This window comes from Falco cherrug, chromosome Z (assembly GCF_023634085.1).
Source record: "Falco cherrug isolate bFalChe1 chromosome Z, bFalChe1.pri, whole genome shotgun sequence".
In the NCBI taxonomy this organism is placed as follows: domain Eukaryota; kingdom Metazoa; phylum Chordata; class Aves; order Falconiformes; family Falconidae; genus Falco; species Falco cherrug.
In genome coordinates this window covers 22,445,148-22,463,375 of record NC_073720.1, presented here as the reverse complement: position 1 = coordinate 22,463,375, position 18,228 = coordinate 22,445,148, and the positions used below count along the sequence as shown (strand labels likewise).

General features: G+C 42.0%; 1 protein-coding gene across 3 annotated transcripts in view; it reads right to left on the bottom strand.

The window, feature by feature from the left end:
* The window catches only part of KIF2A (kinesin family member 2A), a 41,782-nt gene extending 27,416 nt beyond the window's left edge, over positions 1-14,366 (bottom strand). For all 3 annotated transcript variants that reach the window (XM_027808140.2, XM_014281535.3, XM_027808146.2), the window contains exons 1-6: positions 14,174-14,366; positions 5,819-5,913; positions 4,434-4,535; positions 3,950-4,004; positions 1,821-1,952; positions 1,182-1,282 (exon numbers count right to left, since the gene is read on the bottom strand). In XM_027808140.2, the coding sequence (XP_027663941.1) occupies positions 1,182-1,282; positions 1,821-1,952; positions 3,950-4,004; positions 4,434-4,535; positions 5,819-5,913; positions 14,174-14,237 (549 nt within the window). In that variant the 5' untranslated portion in view covers positions 14,238-14,366. The remainder of the gene's footprint in view (positions 1-1,181; positions 1,283-1,820; positions 1,953-3,949; positions 4,005-4,433; positions 4,536-5,818; positions 5,914-14,173) is intronic.
* Positions 14,367-18,228: the final 3,862 nt, after the last annotated feature.

The window sequence follows — 18,228 nt, the reverse complement described above, 5'->3', positions numbered from 1 at the left end:
CCACACAAAAAACCACTGCTGAAACATTTCCTTCTAACATTTAGAAGAAGCATTGCTTTTTTATGGAAAAAGTGTTTGAATATTCTTCAAACCATGTTTAAAGGTCTTGGCCACCTGAAGACAGTGCTTGGCTAATTATTGCTGCATTTCACAGCAGCAACAACAACAACAGAATACACAAAGCAACACAAAGCACAGGTACATACAGATCACCAAAAAAACCAGAGCTTCCTGGAGCTAAGACTCATATCCAAAGACAGTTTTCACAAAAGAAAAAGAACCTTTTAGGTGTAATACCACAAAGTATTTTAATAGATAAAGCAAAAAAAAATGTTTGTTCCTCACACATAAAGACACAGTAATGTTTTGTATTTGAGTAAATGGATGGAGATTAGAGAGTATGAATTCACAGGTGATTTTAGGTCAGCTTCAAAACATCAATAAACCATGAAGTAGATTGCCTGAATTATTGACATGGTGGTGGTACTTCTCATGTCAGTAGCGGGTTGGTACTATCTGTTCAGAGACTAACACATACACATAGGGCCACCAACAAGATTACACTACTAGTTTTGCCAAACCTTTCACACCACTGTGACAGGAATTAATTTAATATTAAGAGATTTTTTCTCACAGGATTATCAACTTCATTTCTTTTATACAAGTTTCTAACAACTTGCTGCCAAGCTCCTTGCATGATGCAAAGCTAAATTATAAATGCGTATACTGGGTTAAAGAAAAAAAAAGTTAAAAATCACTGTTCAAATTGATCTACAAAGCATCAAAGATCATAAAGAACAATTTATCATTATGTTGTAATACTTCCTGTAGAATAACAGAGCTATCTAAAAGCCAAAGGTCTGATTATCTTCAACAATATATTTTCCCTAAGAAATGGCTCTCATCAGCACTCGACCTTTAAAGACCACGTGGCAAGACAAGCAATTGTAAGCAATTATTTCTGTTGAAAGAAAAAGAGGGGGAAAACTGTCTAAAGTAATAGCTATGACAGCAATGCAACCAAGCACCAAAATTATTCATCAAACTTGTATACAGCATGAAAACATTTAATTTCAAGATTACTGAACTTCGTAAAAATTACTAAGGACTGAAAAAAGCACAATGATTTTGCAAATTTCTCTTGCTGACATACGTTTTCCATTCTAACTAAAAATACTAACCTGAGCTTTTTTTTCTCGGAGTTCCTGCTGCTGTAACCTTCTTTTTTCACGTTTCTCTTGCAGCTTTTCAACCTCTTTTACACAATTTGATTTTCTGCGTGCTTAAAGAAAATGATATAATTTTAGAGTATTGTGTTGCATGTATTTAGTATTTACAATGTAACATTTCAATTATATATTGTCAATAATTAGAATGCATTTAAGTCAACTCAAGCAGATCAGTATTAGTACTGAATAGTTATGGTAATTTAATTTCTAAAATTCATAAAATCATTTAGAAAAAAAAATTATGGGAATGGGACAGTAATTACATGACCAAAAAAATGTAAGTACAATGACCCTCAAAAAAAATATTTGGAGGGATACATGTGATCTCTTGGTTCGAATTAAATGAAAGTCTAGGCAAATTAAAAAAACCAGCACTGCCGTAGTTTAAAAAAGATCAAGGAAAACTAAATTCCAAATACTAGCACAACTGTGACAAAAGTGAACACTTGTTTAGTGACAGCTCCTTGAGGAAGCCCACAGACAACTGCACATGTAGACAGACCCTCTGTCATTTATGGACAACAACATAATCCAAGAGAATGTACATGTAATGCCCAGAATGAATGAATCCTTGATACATGGTTTACATACAAAGGGGTCCAAATTCCTTTTTTGTAGCTTGAACTGGAGATAAATCTGGAAAACCAGGCAAACCACCATTCTGTTGAGAGGAGGAAGGCTGCTCAGGAAGCTGACTAGGTCGTGCACGTACAGAACCAACCACTGCAAAGGAAAAGAACAAAGCTCATCTGGACATAGAAGAGTTAACATTTCTACTCAATTCTGAACCACTTAGTTATGAGGACATAAAACAAGGCCCCTTTCCAGACACAACAATTTATTAGGGGTGAGGGGGAGCCATCCATGTAGAACATCTATTAATAAAGACATTTGGTATGCAGCCTTTTTCATACACCAACACAACATAATTGAGTACTAACACTGCACATGCATATTTTCAAACACTCTACTGCAGAATTAATACAATTCATTATGTGCACAGAATGAAGGGTGTACTGGGAGATAAGTAGTCCTGAAGCTTGAAGTGCTGAAATTTTACTTATATTGTGATTATACCCAAAAACCGAGTGACAAAAGAAGCCTCACTCTGTTCCACGTTCTCTAGATGTTACAAAATGGTACCACCCCATTGAGCCAACGATCTCTGAAGGAGCAAAGGCATAGAAATGAAAGGCAGCAAAGTGCAGCTCTACCTGTGAGTGGAAGTAACAAACTTCTTTGACACTATACTGGGATACAGATATAATCAATATGTCTAAACGTATGCATTGATTCTACTTGTGCTAAGGATACCAATTTCTGAAGATGTAGTAATGTCTGTTCCCAGTGAAAGCAGTGGGAGTGGTGAGCATGCAAGCCTCTTTGGCAGAGCTGAATGCTTTAAATTGTTTCTCAAAGAGCTGCTTCAAGCACCTCTGCTTCAGTTGACCCATTTTCTACACACACTCCTAAGAGTCTGCCAGAACAGCAACAGAAGTGAAGGTATCAGTTTTGATTAGCAGCCAGAGATGACACTCCAAACAAAGGCCAGGTCACTCTACAACATGAAGACAACTATGGAAACAGGTATTCAATGGGACAGCCAAGATAAATGCCCAAATCCTTCCAAATATGGTAGGAGATCTAGTTTAGAGCACAAATTGACTACACAAGACAAGTGTGCTGAGAAAAGCTTAATCACAAAGCCAACAAAGAACAAATACTTAGGTCAAATCTCAATAGTAAGAAGCATAGGACATACTAAAATACAGGTTACAGGGTTATTCCATACCCAACAGACCATTTACTGCAAATGACATCATGTATGGATGTGATGAGAGCCCATCAGTGAGGTGTACCAAATCTAAATCATTAGTTTGAAAAAATTATCCCCTCCTCATAAGATTTTTGATTTGTTTAACATCCCCAGAGCCAAATGGCAGAAGGGCGCAAGTGGTCTCAATCATGCACCAAAAAACTCTGAACACTTGCAAAGATATGCAAGCCCACTTGTTTTTCAAGTTTAAACAGATGGACCGGAACCTATCCTGAACTAATGACATTAGATTAATGTTTGGAAGAATAACCACCACTATCATCAGTACAAGTCAGTTAAGCCTAAAGCAGGAAAGCAAATTAAAACAATAAGCGGTAACTATTCCTTCTCATGTTATAAACACATCACATCTGCATTCATCCCATACATACTTTTCACCTATGTTCCCCTGGTATTTCAGCAAAAAATCTACAAAAAATGCTGTTAATTGTAGAGCGAGAAATAACCTGTAGGGCTTAAGTACTCTTTGAATGAATGTTTACACACAGACTATCACAAAACTAAATTAAAAATTCTCATGTTTTCAATATTTAAGTACACTACTTAGTGTATATTGAACACTCAATTAAGCTGAAGCAAATTAAGGATGCTTTAACTTGGAAGAGTCCACACATGATTTAACGTAGCACAGCACCTTCAGTTCATTCAGCTTAACCTTCCTAACGCTATACTGCTTAAACTTGCATACAAATACTGTTCATACAGTATGAATTCCTAAATATACATAGGAGTTACTCTAAGAAAGATGTACCGTGTCTTTTACATGTCACACACATACATATCAAATGAGACATGCAGAATTACTGAGGAATGTTAGATGAGCAGGAAGTTAAAAAGTTTCCACATTTTTTACTTCTTTGAAATGGAAATAAGTAACATTTACCTTTGTTGTCTCTGGCAGTGTTCTCATTCTTAACAGCTCCTGCAGTTCGTCGAACCTACAGAGAAAGCAATCTCTGTTATTTAATCACCATATTATTGAAAACACAACCCGCACCCCCACCCACTGCTTTCCAGTGAATGCAAACAACATCAGCAGTACAGAGTTGATGGCTGCTAAATCCCCCCCTGAAGAGCCCAGGGCGAAGACTGCTTGAACTATACGTACTGTTTCAAAACCTCCAAAACCTTTTCTATATTTTTCCTTGACATACAATTAGTTATATAAATATTAGTTCCCGACACCCTCTCTGCCCAACCTGTTCTTAGAAAAAATTTTGGAACTCCTATTAACCACAGGAAAAAGAAAGGAACAGAGTTATTGAAAGCTCCACAGACACAAAAGTTAAAGTTAAAAATTGAGGCATAACTACATGTATACGAGTACTGTAAGTTTAACATGAACATGTTGTATAGAAATTACCAACCTTCATTCTGGTTACTCTGATTGATGTATTAGCTGGAAGTGATTCAACATCTTCATCAGGTGCAAGACCTGGGTTAAGTGAAAATATACTATCCAACTCGATCTGTATAAAAGAGTATAAAACACATTTGTTTGATTCCTAAAACAATATTCACCCAGTCCATGTCTCTTGTTATGTTTGGGACTAAACAGTAAATACATTTAGTGTTTTTACACCATCATTTGTTAATTCTAAAACCTGAATAATCTTGTTTTATATACAATAGAACCAGTGCAAGCTTTGGTCTTTGTATTAGTTGCAAATACACCCTTCAAAAAAGGGATTAATTAAAAAATGACCAATAAGTAATTTTTTAAAGTAATTAAATGAAAACAGCAGCAAATTACCACAGTAATACTAGCTACTTCTAAATATGACATTCTGTGACATAAAAAGAAAGCAATCTCAATTATTTGAAATTTCCTTTACAGTGCAAAAGAAACAGAGGAATTACAACCACCCAAAAAATAAAAGCATAGTTGAAACCATGTCACATTTATCACGCCTTTTTTTTTTTTTTCTTTTAAGTGATCCTTATTCAAAATCCTGTTAAGATTTAAGGGCAGAGGAACAGGATCTTAAAAATAACTGGCTTCAGATCTATTGAAACCTGGTTTCCTAAAAAACTTAAATAGCTTTGATGTCCACAGACTATCATTTCCTCTGGCTGGACCTTTCAAAGACCGCACTACTGTATGGATTCTTCATGTCCAGAGGGATGAGCTCAGCTGATGAGATCACCAGGACTTTCTGACAACTTTTCTTTTACTTGTGTTTTCACAAAAACCAGTGAAATATTATTTCTGAGACGCTTCTCAAAATCTCAGCTGAAACTGGCTAACATGGTCCAAAATTTAAAGGAAGAGAGGACAGCAAAGTGTTACGAAGACACGGTTTCTCAGGAAAAGCAAGGCTAGAAAATTGCCAAAAATAAATAAGCAAACAAAGCAGCAGTTCAAGTCCTCAATAATATAAACACAAAAAGATTTCTAATCTAGCTTTCTCACTAGTTTCCTGTCTGAACTGCAAGTCATTCTCCCCCTCAAAAATTTTATTTTTCTACTTGTAAAAAGGGCATAACAAGGTGAGCCTTTGTCATCTGGTTCAAAATCAGTAGATTAAAAAAACTATTTAAAAGCTATGACACAGAGATCAGGAAGTCTAATTTAATACAACAGAAACAAGCATTTGCCCAATAGATCCAAGACAAAACAGACTTTAACCAAAGAATCAAGTAAATTAAGGCCTGTATCTTGTTTTTGTCTCCAGTCCAAACTCCAAACTAATATTCATGTATATTACACATCGCTTAAAAGAGAACCAAGTTCTAAAATAATTAAGTTTACCTCTTTGCCTTTAGTATCTCCATTTTCAATCCATTCAACAGTTACGCTTTCACTATCTTCATTTAGAGATGTTACCATGGCTTGGTGAATTCGGCCTAGAAAGCAAACACAAATGATCATTTATTAACTGGTGGAAGAATTTTCCAGAAGTTATTTTCATCCCTCGACTGAGAGGTGCAGAGAGAGGCAGAAAGAAGAGGATCAAAAATAAGGTGATAAATAGAACATGATTCCTGGCCACACAGTGTGAAGACCTGATCCACCAGTGATGGCTCTAAGGGACAATCAGCATACAAGTGAAAAGCTCAATGAACAGAAAACTGGGTGGTAATTTAACCAAAAACACCACATGAAAGCCACACCACTCAGACTGTCTTTTCTTGAGAGAAGAAAACTCAACACCATGAGCCTCCCACAGGCACTAAAATCTCCTGAGATGTGCTCCACAAAGGCTCATCTGTCCCCCTTCTAGGCTGATACAACATCACGTGTCCCAACATGGGAGTAAAGCCTGCTGAAACTGTATTCTGATATCTGTTTCTTATGGGCATCCAATCAGTCAGTAATTCAACTAAAATTAAACTGCCTGCAACACTAATACAAATCATCATTTCAAAACCAGCTGCTTACACAGACTGCTGAACTGGAGACAAGGTGCCACTGCTTTGATTTCTCCACTGAAAGACTCAAAGTCAATGTCCTGGTTTCAGCTGCAATAGTTACTTTTCTTCTTAGTAGCTGGTACAGTGCTGTGGTTTTGGATTTCATATGAGAATAATGTTCCAGTTGGGTTTTACTCCTCTCTCTTTTTGTTACCTCCCTTTTCATTATTACTATTACTACCACCATTGTTATTTATTATCGTATTTTACTTTATTTCAAGTTATTAAACTCTTATCTCAACCCACAGGTTTTACCTTTTTTCTGATACTTCTCCCCATCCCACCAGGTACAATAAAACAAGTAAACTTTCAGTATGAATATGGATTTTTCTTCTTAAGTATGTAGAGTACCACAACTTTTTTATGTCCTATTTCCTATGCACACTAGCAAGGAGCACTTGGAAGAGCACAACAGCCATGCACTGACACAAAAGGATCAAAGACCCAGGTGTCACATTGATTTCATATCTGTGCTGTGCCCTGAGTACCAAGAACAGGGGTTTCTAAAGAACAACAGCCCAATGGAACTGCTCCTGCAACACCCTCCTTTAACAAGCCACAGCATGGACAAGCCACCTCTCACTCCACCCGCCCTGACCCACCTGCCAGGTGCCCAGGAGCCATGTGCAGCTCCCAAAGCACAAGCGACTGTCCTGGAGCAGGCCGTGTATATGTCGCAGCGCTTGCTAGGGGCAAGCCACAGCAAGGTTCCTTACACATCTGTCCTGGTCTGTCTCCCCCACCCTGCACCTGTCTTCTTCTGTAAAGCGCACAGCCTCCATAAATCCATTCCAGTTTTCTCCTCCACTGATTGTTTCAAACTTCTGTTTTAGCCATTTCAATCATAATTTCCAAAGTTCATGTTTTTATACAGTCTAAGCCTCTTAGGACCTGCTGAGGGACAGAAAGGAAAAAAACCTTGACCAATATCCTGGACTACCTCACCTAACAGCACAAGTAACAAATGTATACTCTTTATTTTATTGAAAAGGCTGCTCAACATTCACATCTAGTTAAAATAAAGCAAGACAACAGACTATGGGGAAGTCATGAACAGTAACGGCAAATCTATGTACTCTAACATAACATGCAGGGGAAGAGACTAACTGAATTAGTTAACTGGAAAAGCCTAGCACTCTAGAGACTCGCAAGGCAGGCAGCAGCCCTGGGCACCACTACTTTCATATCTGCAGCATTCACCTCCCCAGCAACATACAGTACATATACATTTTACAACCTCTACACTTGTCCTTGCTCAAAGCGTAAGATTCACCCCATCACTAAAGAAGGTTAATCCTCCCCCTTTGCTTCACTTTGCTTCCTTCTTCTAGCATTTGCTGCCTTTTATTTCCCTCACCCATGTTTTGTCTGAACAAACTCTTCCATTCATGCTTCCTGAGCACAATTTTCACAGGCGCCCCAGCTGTATTTGCCACTCAGGTGCTGCCAGATGAGCAGGCAGGGACCACACCTGTGCCCTCCCCTCCCTGCATGGATGCTTCTCCCTTTCCCCTCACCCCAAAGGACATTGTCCAGGCATGCATCCTGCCCTCAGGACCCTGCTGAATTCTGCTGGTTGCAGGGCTGAAGCAGACTCACCAAGCACAATGCTTTTGCACCGTATTTCCTTGGACAAGCATTTTTGTCCAAGTTTTCTTTGTGCAAGATCCTAAGTACACCTCTCCATTGTTTTTTCCACTTTGAATAGCCTCTAGGGACTTAATTTCGTGCAAGAACACCCTGTTGTAGAACTGTTTCAATTAGCTATCTGGTCCATCAGCAAAATAGCAACAGAAGCCACTGTCCTTTCTGCAGAGTGCTGCTCCCACCACTTCCACAAACAGCATGCTGGAACCACAAGGACACAAAAACTGTGGGAACTGAAGACTCCTCAAGCTTACGTTGATATAATCTTCTGCTATTCTTTTAAGGCTTGGCCCAGCTATCTGCAGGATCAAGAGAATAATTACATATGAAAAGGTCTAACTTAAGCAAAACATTCTGAACAATATTATGATAATACTTTGTTACTGCATTTTATAAATTTTGAAGAAAAGCACTATTCACAGCTGAAACTTGTGACACTGTATTAGTCACAGAGCCACCACGTAAGTCCTCTTACCTGCTCCTCTGTTACTTTTGACAGAGTACAAATAATAATTTAAAAAGGTTTAACCTTTGCCATAACAAGTCCAAGAAGATCAAAGCAGGCTGATGGATCAATAGAAAACACTGAACACTCTCACAAACACAGTAAGCCAGCATGCTGTAACAAAAGAATCACAATAGACCTTCCATCTCTGTGCCAGATTTCATCTGTTTCCTGGCCAAGAAAGTCAGGACTGAATTTAAAAAAAAAAACACTTAATTTTTGTTAGTAGTGGCTTTTATGCCCACCTTCCGAATATGCTCAACTTAGATAGAAAATGTGTACTATAATGTTTAAACTGGCAATGTACCCATACAACTTGTTTGTAAAATTTCTTTGTTACTAAAACTTTTACATGTTATTGAAGAGCCAGAAAGCACATTTACATCTTTACAATTGCCTCTTGCTCTCTGCAAACAGTATTCCATTATAGTTTTCTAGTACACAGCTGAATACAGCAGCTGGGAAATTCAGGAATGCCAGCAACCAATTAGGCTGGCATAAACCTCGTCTAGCATATAAAGCAAGACCAAGCTGCAAATCCTAAAGCATAAGAGCCAAATCAATCTGTAGAGAGTGGCTGAAGGCAACATCCTTGATTTGTGGTGCATTTTCTAAGGCTGGTATCAAAATGCGAAATGCAAATATGTATACGTAAACACAAATGTGCATTATGGCAAACTGAAAAATGAACAAGTGATTCAAGAAAGACTTTTCACACACATCTCGAAAACAAAAGTAGACTCATAGTGCTCATACACTGACTCTTCACTCAGCATGTCTTTAATTTCTAGCGCCTCTCCTCACATGATCAGAATTCACATCAGAGGCAAAACTTTTTCTGAGAAGTTGTTCCATTGCTGTAGAGCTCAAAAGTAATGTAGAAGTTATTTCAGAAGGTTATTATTTGTATAAATATGTTCTGTCACACAGTGTGTGGCATCTGGCTTATCTCTACTGACTAGAGCATGCAGAAAATATTGCTCCAAATACAGTAATTCAACAGGAACGTATGTTAAGCCAACACTTTACAATTACCTTAAACACACATACGTTATAATGTTCTCATCCTAATCAATACAAGAACATAAATTTCTCCATTCCCGCTTCCTAGTCATCTGATGAACATTTGTCAAACAGAAGAAAGCAACTATAAACATCTGCAGAAATATCAAATAAATCCCCTCTATTGCAAGAGTCCTTTAGGGTAGCTATGGGTGCAGAAAAAGCTTCAAGCGGCAGCAGCAAAAGCAAATAATCAAGGCTAAATCAAACAATTTAACTAACTCTCAACCTAGGTTGATCACATATACCAAGTTGTATTTGGGTCCATACCTCTAAGCAAACTGAACTTTTTCTATCAGCAAAACTTCTCTAAACCACCACAATTCTGAAGCAGTGATATATGACAGTACTAAAGCCACGGCCTTTTCACCTTCCTAATACTTTTCAGAAACCTAAGTTAGCAATGTTAAATATGGGTGGTTGTTTTCTAAATTACAGTCCGGGCTACAGCACTGGCTGACATGTGACTCAAACCCCTTGGCGCTCTCCCAGGTGACTCAAGAAATAAGGCTAGAAGACAATCTCAGCCTTCCCCACCCTTTGACATGATTGAAGTGCACTGGCCCTAAAAGCCACTGTGCTCACACATCTCATGCAACAGTTCTGTGAAGTATCTTTTGAGCCATAATAATGAAAAATTTAAGCACAGGCTCTGATCAGGTTATGGAGAAGAAAGGCTCACAACTTCCACTATGACCTTCTCATTCCTCCCCCAAAACCAGTATAGCGGGACTCTGCCCGGCAGCATCATGCTATGACCATCACACAGTTGTTTAAGCCTTGTTGGCTCAAACCCAGGCAATTATTTTTAGCGGGGCTAGGCTACTGCAATGTTAATGGGCCTGACATTCAGTATAGGAAACTTACTGCTTGTGTTACATTCTCTGAACTTACCACTTCTTTAGAAGCCCACATCTGTTATATTAGTTCAGGCAGTGGTCTGTCAGCTGAGCACTTTAGCTTTTCTGTATGCCTCAACAGTAGATGTTGCATAGTGCAAAAATACACTACAACTTAACATCTGCTACAGAGGCTTGCTGTGGATGACCACTGCAACACAAGCTACCCATCCCTTCAAAGATTGTAACAGGCATTTGTGAAATAGCCATAATTTTCCTAATCATGTTTATGAGGAACTAGCATGAACATTATCTCATCTAGAGACATCTGGATAGGATTGACCTTCACCCTCTGCCACTTGGTCTTCAAAAATTAAAACTGCAAAACTTCACTTTCTTTCAAAAATAATACAATGCCCTAGTTACATATACAAAAGAAACACATTTAGGAGAAACATGAGGCTGCAAATTCAGAAGCAGCATTTGCCAAAATTAGTATGGTCCAGAAAACTGCCTCCTGTGCTATGGGGTCCAGACCTGGCAAGTCTGGTGGATGGGTCTTCCCACTCTTCACAGAGCCCAGGAAGGTGAAAAATAATCCTCTCCTCACCAAACAATGCCTACACCAAACTTGAGGGGAAAAATCCCATAGAAAAAGAGAATTCCAGGCTCAGTATCTCCAGTGATGTCAATTGTGATGACATCCCTATTCAGGCAATCAGGGCTTGTCATGGTCCTGCTTGCACTACACAGACAGCCCTGCTGCTGATCTCCCAAAGAAAAACCAGCAGATGTTTCTTTCTCCACAATACTAAACATACTTAATTTTCTTTTGTTCCAAAGTGTAATTTATCCACAAACAAGCAGCCTTTTGTTCTCTTTTGTATCTACCACGGGTACATATTATTTTTGTTTTACTTAATCATATAGATTTGTTCTGGTTTTGCCAGCTTTTCTTATTGTCTTACCTGTTACCTTATAGTGTTATCACACTGCCAAATGGGTCACTAAACACGCACAGCACCTGATATATATTTTATTAAGAGCTTTCTTTAGAAATGTATTTAGTTAAAATTATATGGGTTTTTAATATTTATTTATTTTTGTGAATGATCCCTAGCTACCAACTCATTTTGTTTTATCCTCTAAATTACCACGGCAATACCCAAGTCCTTCAAGTTATTACCCAAATCAAGTTTCCCATGTCTGCCTGTATATTTCAGGTTTGAACTAAAATCCAACTTAATCCACTCTTCCCCCATCTAGAAAGGTACCAATTTCAGGAAAAAAAACCCCACACATCTAAGATATGTATCCAATTTCTGTGTAAAAAAAAAAAAAAAAATCACAGACAGTGCTTTAGAAAAACAAAGTTCACAGATCTTACTGGCAGGCCACTAACAAATGAGATGGGGGGGTGAGGTGGGGCGGAACAACACAGACAGCACTGTTGTCATGGTTTTTGCTTCTCTAATGATTGTTAAATCTGCAATCTCTTCACATTGTGATTCATTTTTTTTTTCTGCTGACCTTTCATTTTGCAAACCAATCTCTAAAATTTCCCTTTACATTCAAAACAAGTTTTCTGTGGTTTCCCCAGTTAGGGGAATACTGGATTTTTACTTCCCTTCAAGGCAGGTCCAGTTTCTTTTGGGAGTGGGGAGCTAGTACTCTTTTAAGCGTATTTCAAAGGGCATTATTTTACATTAGTGAGCTCCTCCTAAAACATCTTCCCTTTATTTGCTTTCAGAAGCTACAGTGACAGTGAAATCAATGGCAGTCATCCCACAGGCTTCAAAAAAGGTTGTCAAGAGCATCTCACCACCATAGCATTCAGAAGCTACAGCTACATATTGCCTCTGGAGGCATCAGTGTCAGAGCAAGATAGGGGACTTGTTTCTGAAGTGGCTCAATTCATAAATAAGTGTCACATCATGATGGCCAACAGATGCACTGACATACAGGTATTTATCCGCAAGTTATCTCAGATGTACCATGCCAGTCATCCTACCATTTTTAAGAGTGGGTAAATTTTGCACATTACCTTGGTCACAGAAAGATACTTCAAAGGAAGCACCTGTCTACATCTAATACACAGCACCATTAAGTCCCCTAGTTCAATAAACTGAATACATTTCACCTTTATGTTACTTCAGGTGACACAGAAGTTATTAAGCACCACCTGAGAGGCTAGGTATAATATAGCGTCCGGCCAACACTGACCACTATTTGATTGCAGGACTGAACTGCAGTATAGGATACAAGAAAGACAAGCTGCATGAAGCTTGTTGGCTGCTTGTTTCCTGCCTCCTGACAAAACCATCCTAACTTCAATGCCTTTGACCTCCAGATCTTCCTTCTCTTAGAAAGATCTGCTTATTCTTTAGCAAGCTCCAGAACCCTGGAAAGAGAAAATACGAAGACTTTCCAGAAAATCCCAGCAGAACCCCACCCTGGTTTAGCAGGCTTCACAGATCTCACCAAGGCCAAGAACAGATGACATATTCCCACTCAAATTGAAGACCTGAGGTCATGACTGACCTGCCATTAATTCAGTGAACTTCTCATGTCAGTTCTCTCCTACCAGACAAATCTGAAGAGCTAGCACCCTAAACCTGTCACACATGCCTCCTTTATTCATGTATATTTCTAGACAGCACCATGCATCCTCCCGCCAGGAGATACTTACCAAAATGAGAAACACTGGATCCCCCACAGAAATAACTCATGGGCATTATCAGCAAGCATTCTTGTTACATTTTAATCATAAAGAGCATCTGATACAATAACATCAAGCTTTCTATCAAGTGATGGAAGTGTTCAAAGACATTTCTGTCCGGGCACGCTGCCGTGCCGTTTATTCAGAGCCCAGCTTGTACACCAGAGCAAACAAGTTTTTGCTTTACACTGTAGGCCTTTCCTCCTTCCATCACCCAATCCTCCGGGCAAGGCCTTCCCATCTCTCGGCCAAGGGCTCCTCGGGCTCCCCTTCCCACCCACGCCCCTCTCCCCCCACCCCGATCCCCTCATGATGCCCATCCACGGCCACGCCGCCCGCACGTCTCGCCGCCCACCTCCCCCGCTACCCCCCGGCCACGAGCGCCCCCCCCCATCCCCGCTGCACCCTCCCGGCCTCCCGCCCCACCTCAGCCCCCGCCCCCCCCCCCCCCATCCCCGCTGCACCCTCCCGGCCTCCCGCCCCACCTCAGCCCCCGCCCCCCCCCCCCCCATCCCTGCTGCACCCTCCCGGCCTCCCGGCCCACCTCAGCCCCCCGCCTTGCCGCCACCGCCCCCCCCCCCCCATCCCTGCTGCACCTTCCCGGCCTCCCGCCCCACCTCAGCCCCCCGCCTTGCCGCCGGCGCCGCACCCCCCACCCCGCCGCGCTACCGCAGCCTCTCTGTCCCCCGCGGCGGCGGCCGCCGCTCGCCCCGCGCAACCGCCCTGCGCCGCCAAGCGCCAGCGCTCCCCTGACAACGGCAGCGCGCGCCAGGCCCGGCCACTCCCCGGCCCCGCGTACACAATGGGCCCCGCGCGCAGCCCCTCCCTGCCCCCCGCAGGCCGCGCACCGGGGCGGCAGCGGCGCCCGGCCAGGGCTCCAAGACGACAGGCCGAGCCGGCCCCTGCCGCCGCCATACTAACCATCGCTGCGCTTGATCTCCACGTTGACGCCTATCCGGATCTTGCCGAAGTCGGCCGTTGCCATCGCTTTATGAGGCAGCCGAGGAAACCAGAAGCACTGCAGGCCGGATGCACCGGGGACGAGAAAAGCGCGTACCGCTGTGGTAGCACCGACCGCGGCGGCTCTGTGAGGGAGCGAGGGAGGGAGGGAAGGAAGGAGGGAGGGAGGGAAGGAGGGAGGGAAGGAGGGAGGTACTCAACGGGGAAAAAGTGGTGAGATAGAGACGGCGCCGGCCGAATATAAAAGGTGCTGGGCGCTTCTGCGCTTGCGCGGCGTGGCGTCACGGAAGGACCCACTGACGGTGGAGTCGGGTGTAGAGGTGCTGCCGCCGCGGCCTTCGGTAGCCGCTCGCTGTCCCCTCTTCCCCCTTCTCCCCCTCCTTCTGCTGCTGCTGCCTCGGTGGAAGGGGGCGCGCGGCCCTGCCGGGTCCCCCCAAGCCGCGCCTGCCGTTATGGGGCGCCCGGCGTCCCCTCCCGGCGGTCTTGGGGCGCCCCACCTCGGCCTCGCCCCCCCGCTGCGCCGTGGCGCCTTGGCTCCTCCCTCGCCACCGCCCAGCGCGGCACCTTGGCGGGGCTGGCGCAAGATGGGTGCCCCCGCTGCCCTGAGGAGGGCGGCCCGCGGGAAGCCAGGCTCCGGGTCGCGGTGCCGCACCTCCGCGCTCGGCTGGCCCCGGGCCCGGGACGCGAGACGCTTGTCACAGACGCGGGCCGCCTGTGCCAGCCTCAGCCTCTTCGACCTGTCCCCGGCTTGGGAACGAGCGCATGTTTGGCACCGTGTGGTGACTGAGCTGCTCTGAAGTTGTAGTGTAGTAGCTTCAGCTATCTCCTGCCTGCTCGCAGGGCTCCCCTGTGCCAAGTAGGGCAGCTTAGAAGCGTCGTTCATGTTCCCCAACCTGCCGCGCTGTCAGCGGCATCCATCCATACTCGCCTCATGGCTGCCCTGAGCCTCACACAGCTTTAAGTAAAAAGCAAAACACACTGTAATAAGTAACTAAGGGTGATTTGCTGATCAAATGGGCTTTTAACAAAAGAAATGATCTTGCTGCAGCAGATTTGAGAACGTTCTGTCTGGTGAGAAAAGAGTTAACTATGAGGCTGCGAGATGTACCTTCTCAAGGCCAATGTTAAATGTCTTCATGCCCAGCAAAGCCAGTCTATTAAAAATAATCCCTCAATCCACATACGAACAGGTAATATGTAATGACAGCTGACACTGCACCCCCCCTCCTGAGAGCTGTGCCTTCCCAGCCAGCTGTCACCCTCCCTGCCTCACATCTTCTCACCTCTAAGGGCCATGAAAATGATCAGGGGGGTGGAACACCTCTCCCATGAGGACAGGCTGAGAGAGCTGGGGTTGTTCAGGCTGGAGAAGAGAAGGCTCCAGGGAGACCTTATTGCAGCCTTTCAATATGTCAAGGGGGCTTATAGGAGGGATGGAGAGGGACTTTTTATCAGGGCCTGTAGTGAAAGGACAAGGGGCAATTGTTGCAAGCAGAAGTGTAGGTTTAGATCGGATATAAAGAAGAAATGTTCTGTGAGAAGAGTGGTGAAATACTGGAGGAACAGGTTGCCCAGAGAGGTAACAGATGCCCCATCCCTGCAAACCTCCAAAGTCAGACTGGACAGAGGTCTGAGCAGCCTGACCTAGTGAGGGACAATGCTGCCTGTGGCTTGAATGCAACTGATATTAAATGTGTATGCAGGACAGTCAACAGTCAAGTTAAAGGAACATGAGGTCACTTTTAAGATTAAAAAAAGTCATCAACGTATTTATTACATAGAAACAATTTTAAAAAGGAGGCACCATAATACTGTAGCTTCTCAGGTCATCATGAGAACCGATTGCAGTACAGAAAAAAACTGCAAAATTACTAATAGATAATGTCTTCCACTTAAGAATCAGTAAATATGCAAGAAGAGCCTGAATTAGTTTGAGATCCTAGCTGCCCACTTAAGACTGATAGGCTTTTTTTGTCCAGTTCAGTACTTCTGTGAAAACAGTAACATCTGAGCTGTCCCACAGATCACTTAGTGCTCTTTTTTCCTTTTAGGCATCTCTTCATCTGTATTGTATTGCTATTTAAAACTTGCTCCTGCTGGACACAGCACTCCAATAGCATCAGAAAGTGATAAAAAGAGAAGAACCACCTTACTTACAGAGACAAATAATGTCTAAGCATAATAGCTTCTCTGTATTAGAGAATGGATGGAGGTGCTGAAACTACTGCTATAAAACTCAAACACACTTGTCCTGTGCCCACCTTAAAGCAGTCAGTGAGCTGCTGATTTTACTGCAATCATGAGAATTGGAAGAATTAAGTTGTTCTTCCGTGTTTTGTTAACACAGCAAATCTAGGCAAAAGTTTATAATTGCTCTGTCAGTCACCAATGTCATCCTGCAGCACTCTGATAACTCCTAACATGGCTTCTCTGGTCACTTCTCTGTATGCTCCCGAAGAAGGTCAGGTTTTGTAAAAGCCTCTCATCTGCATGAACAGGACTAAATAGATCTCTTTGTATGTTTTTGCAATTCTAGCTACTTTTCTTTTATTACTTGATTTCTATGCAGCTTCTCAAGGTAATTCTTATAAGAATCCTTCTAGCAGCATGCATAGGGCTGGCACAAAGGTGCATGATCCGGCCAAAGATAGTAAGAAAATGTGAGGCTTGCTGACCTCTGCTATTGTGAAGGGGATCACTCCACATACAGCAGTTTTGATACACTTCTACTGGTTTCAATGGTCAGGCAAAAATTTGGAGAAAAGGAACTACTGAGAAAATTTGCTCCTAAATCAAATGCAAGTATGTAAGTAAAATTGTTTTTTTCACTTATTGCTTTATTATTCTGGAACAAGTTCTGCTCTTAAAGAACTTTTGCATGCAGAAAAGTGGAGCATTGCTAGATACTAGACAAAGAATCAACAAGTGAAGAGTGTGAATGTATTGCAGTCTCTTCAAAGCAGAAGACATGAGAAAAGCACACCTTCTCTTACTGTGCCCTTCATTTCAGCTCTACATTTGTAGCGACGGTGACAACATCTTTTGCTCTTCCCTGTATTCACAGGTACTTGTGCACATTGGCTGGATGTCATAACATCTAGCTAAGGTTAAAATGACAGTCCAGAAAAACTACACTAGTTCAAAAGTCACAAAATAACAGAAGCACTGAAGAATATGCTGGATGTGCTTATTGCAGTAGACAGCAGTGTGGTCATTATGGCTCTCGCACATATGTTATGTATTCTCTTACTCATTCCATATGCTGCTGCTGAGTGTCTGGCCCACGGCAGCTATGTATCTGAGGTCATATTTCATTATGCATTCCTATTGATTGTATGAAACACAGGCAGAATTCCTGATAGGTAACAAACTGCTTCAGAAAAAACATGAGCAAAATAAGATGAACCTCTGTCCAAGCCTCTTGCTGCCTACAGGTAATCCCAGAACAACTATACTGCGGATATTTATATTTAGTCTTAATCCTCCTCTTCCTTCTTTCATTTCTCCCTTTTCTCCCCTGCCCAGATCATCAAGGGAAGTCTCAGAGGGATTGTGGTAAGAAAGCGATCCAGTCAGATTATTTAACTGAGTGATAAATACACATTTCTAACAGCCTTCTACTATCCAATGTAACCTTTCTATCAGAAGGAATTACCCTGTTCATATTACTTGTGAAAATAATTTTAGCACAAATGCATCTACCTTGTAGCATAATCTAATAATTACTTCTCATCTTTGCACTACCAGTAAGGCTTCTGCAGCAATTCATGTGGACACATTCTGCCTTATAAAAATTGAATTGTTTCTTTACTTGTTCTTGGAAGTTTTTCTATAGCTGTCTACATGTTTCTGTGTCATTGGTACACAGTATTAGCAAATATTCATACCTGAGGTACTTTTGTCTTAACACACAGTGTTTTAGCACATTTTTATGTTGGCATTTGAATTCATGTAGATTGTCAATGTGCTTGTTTATGATTTTATGTCTTTGTGGGATTTTTTTTATGCCTTTTCAT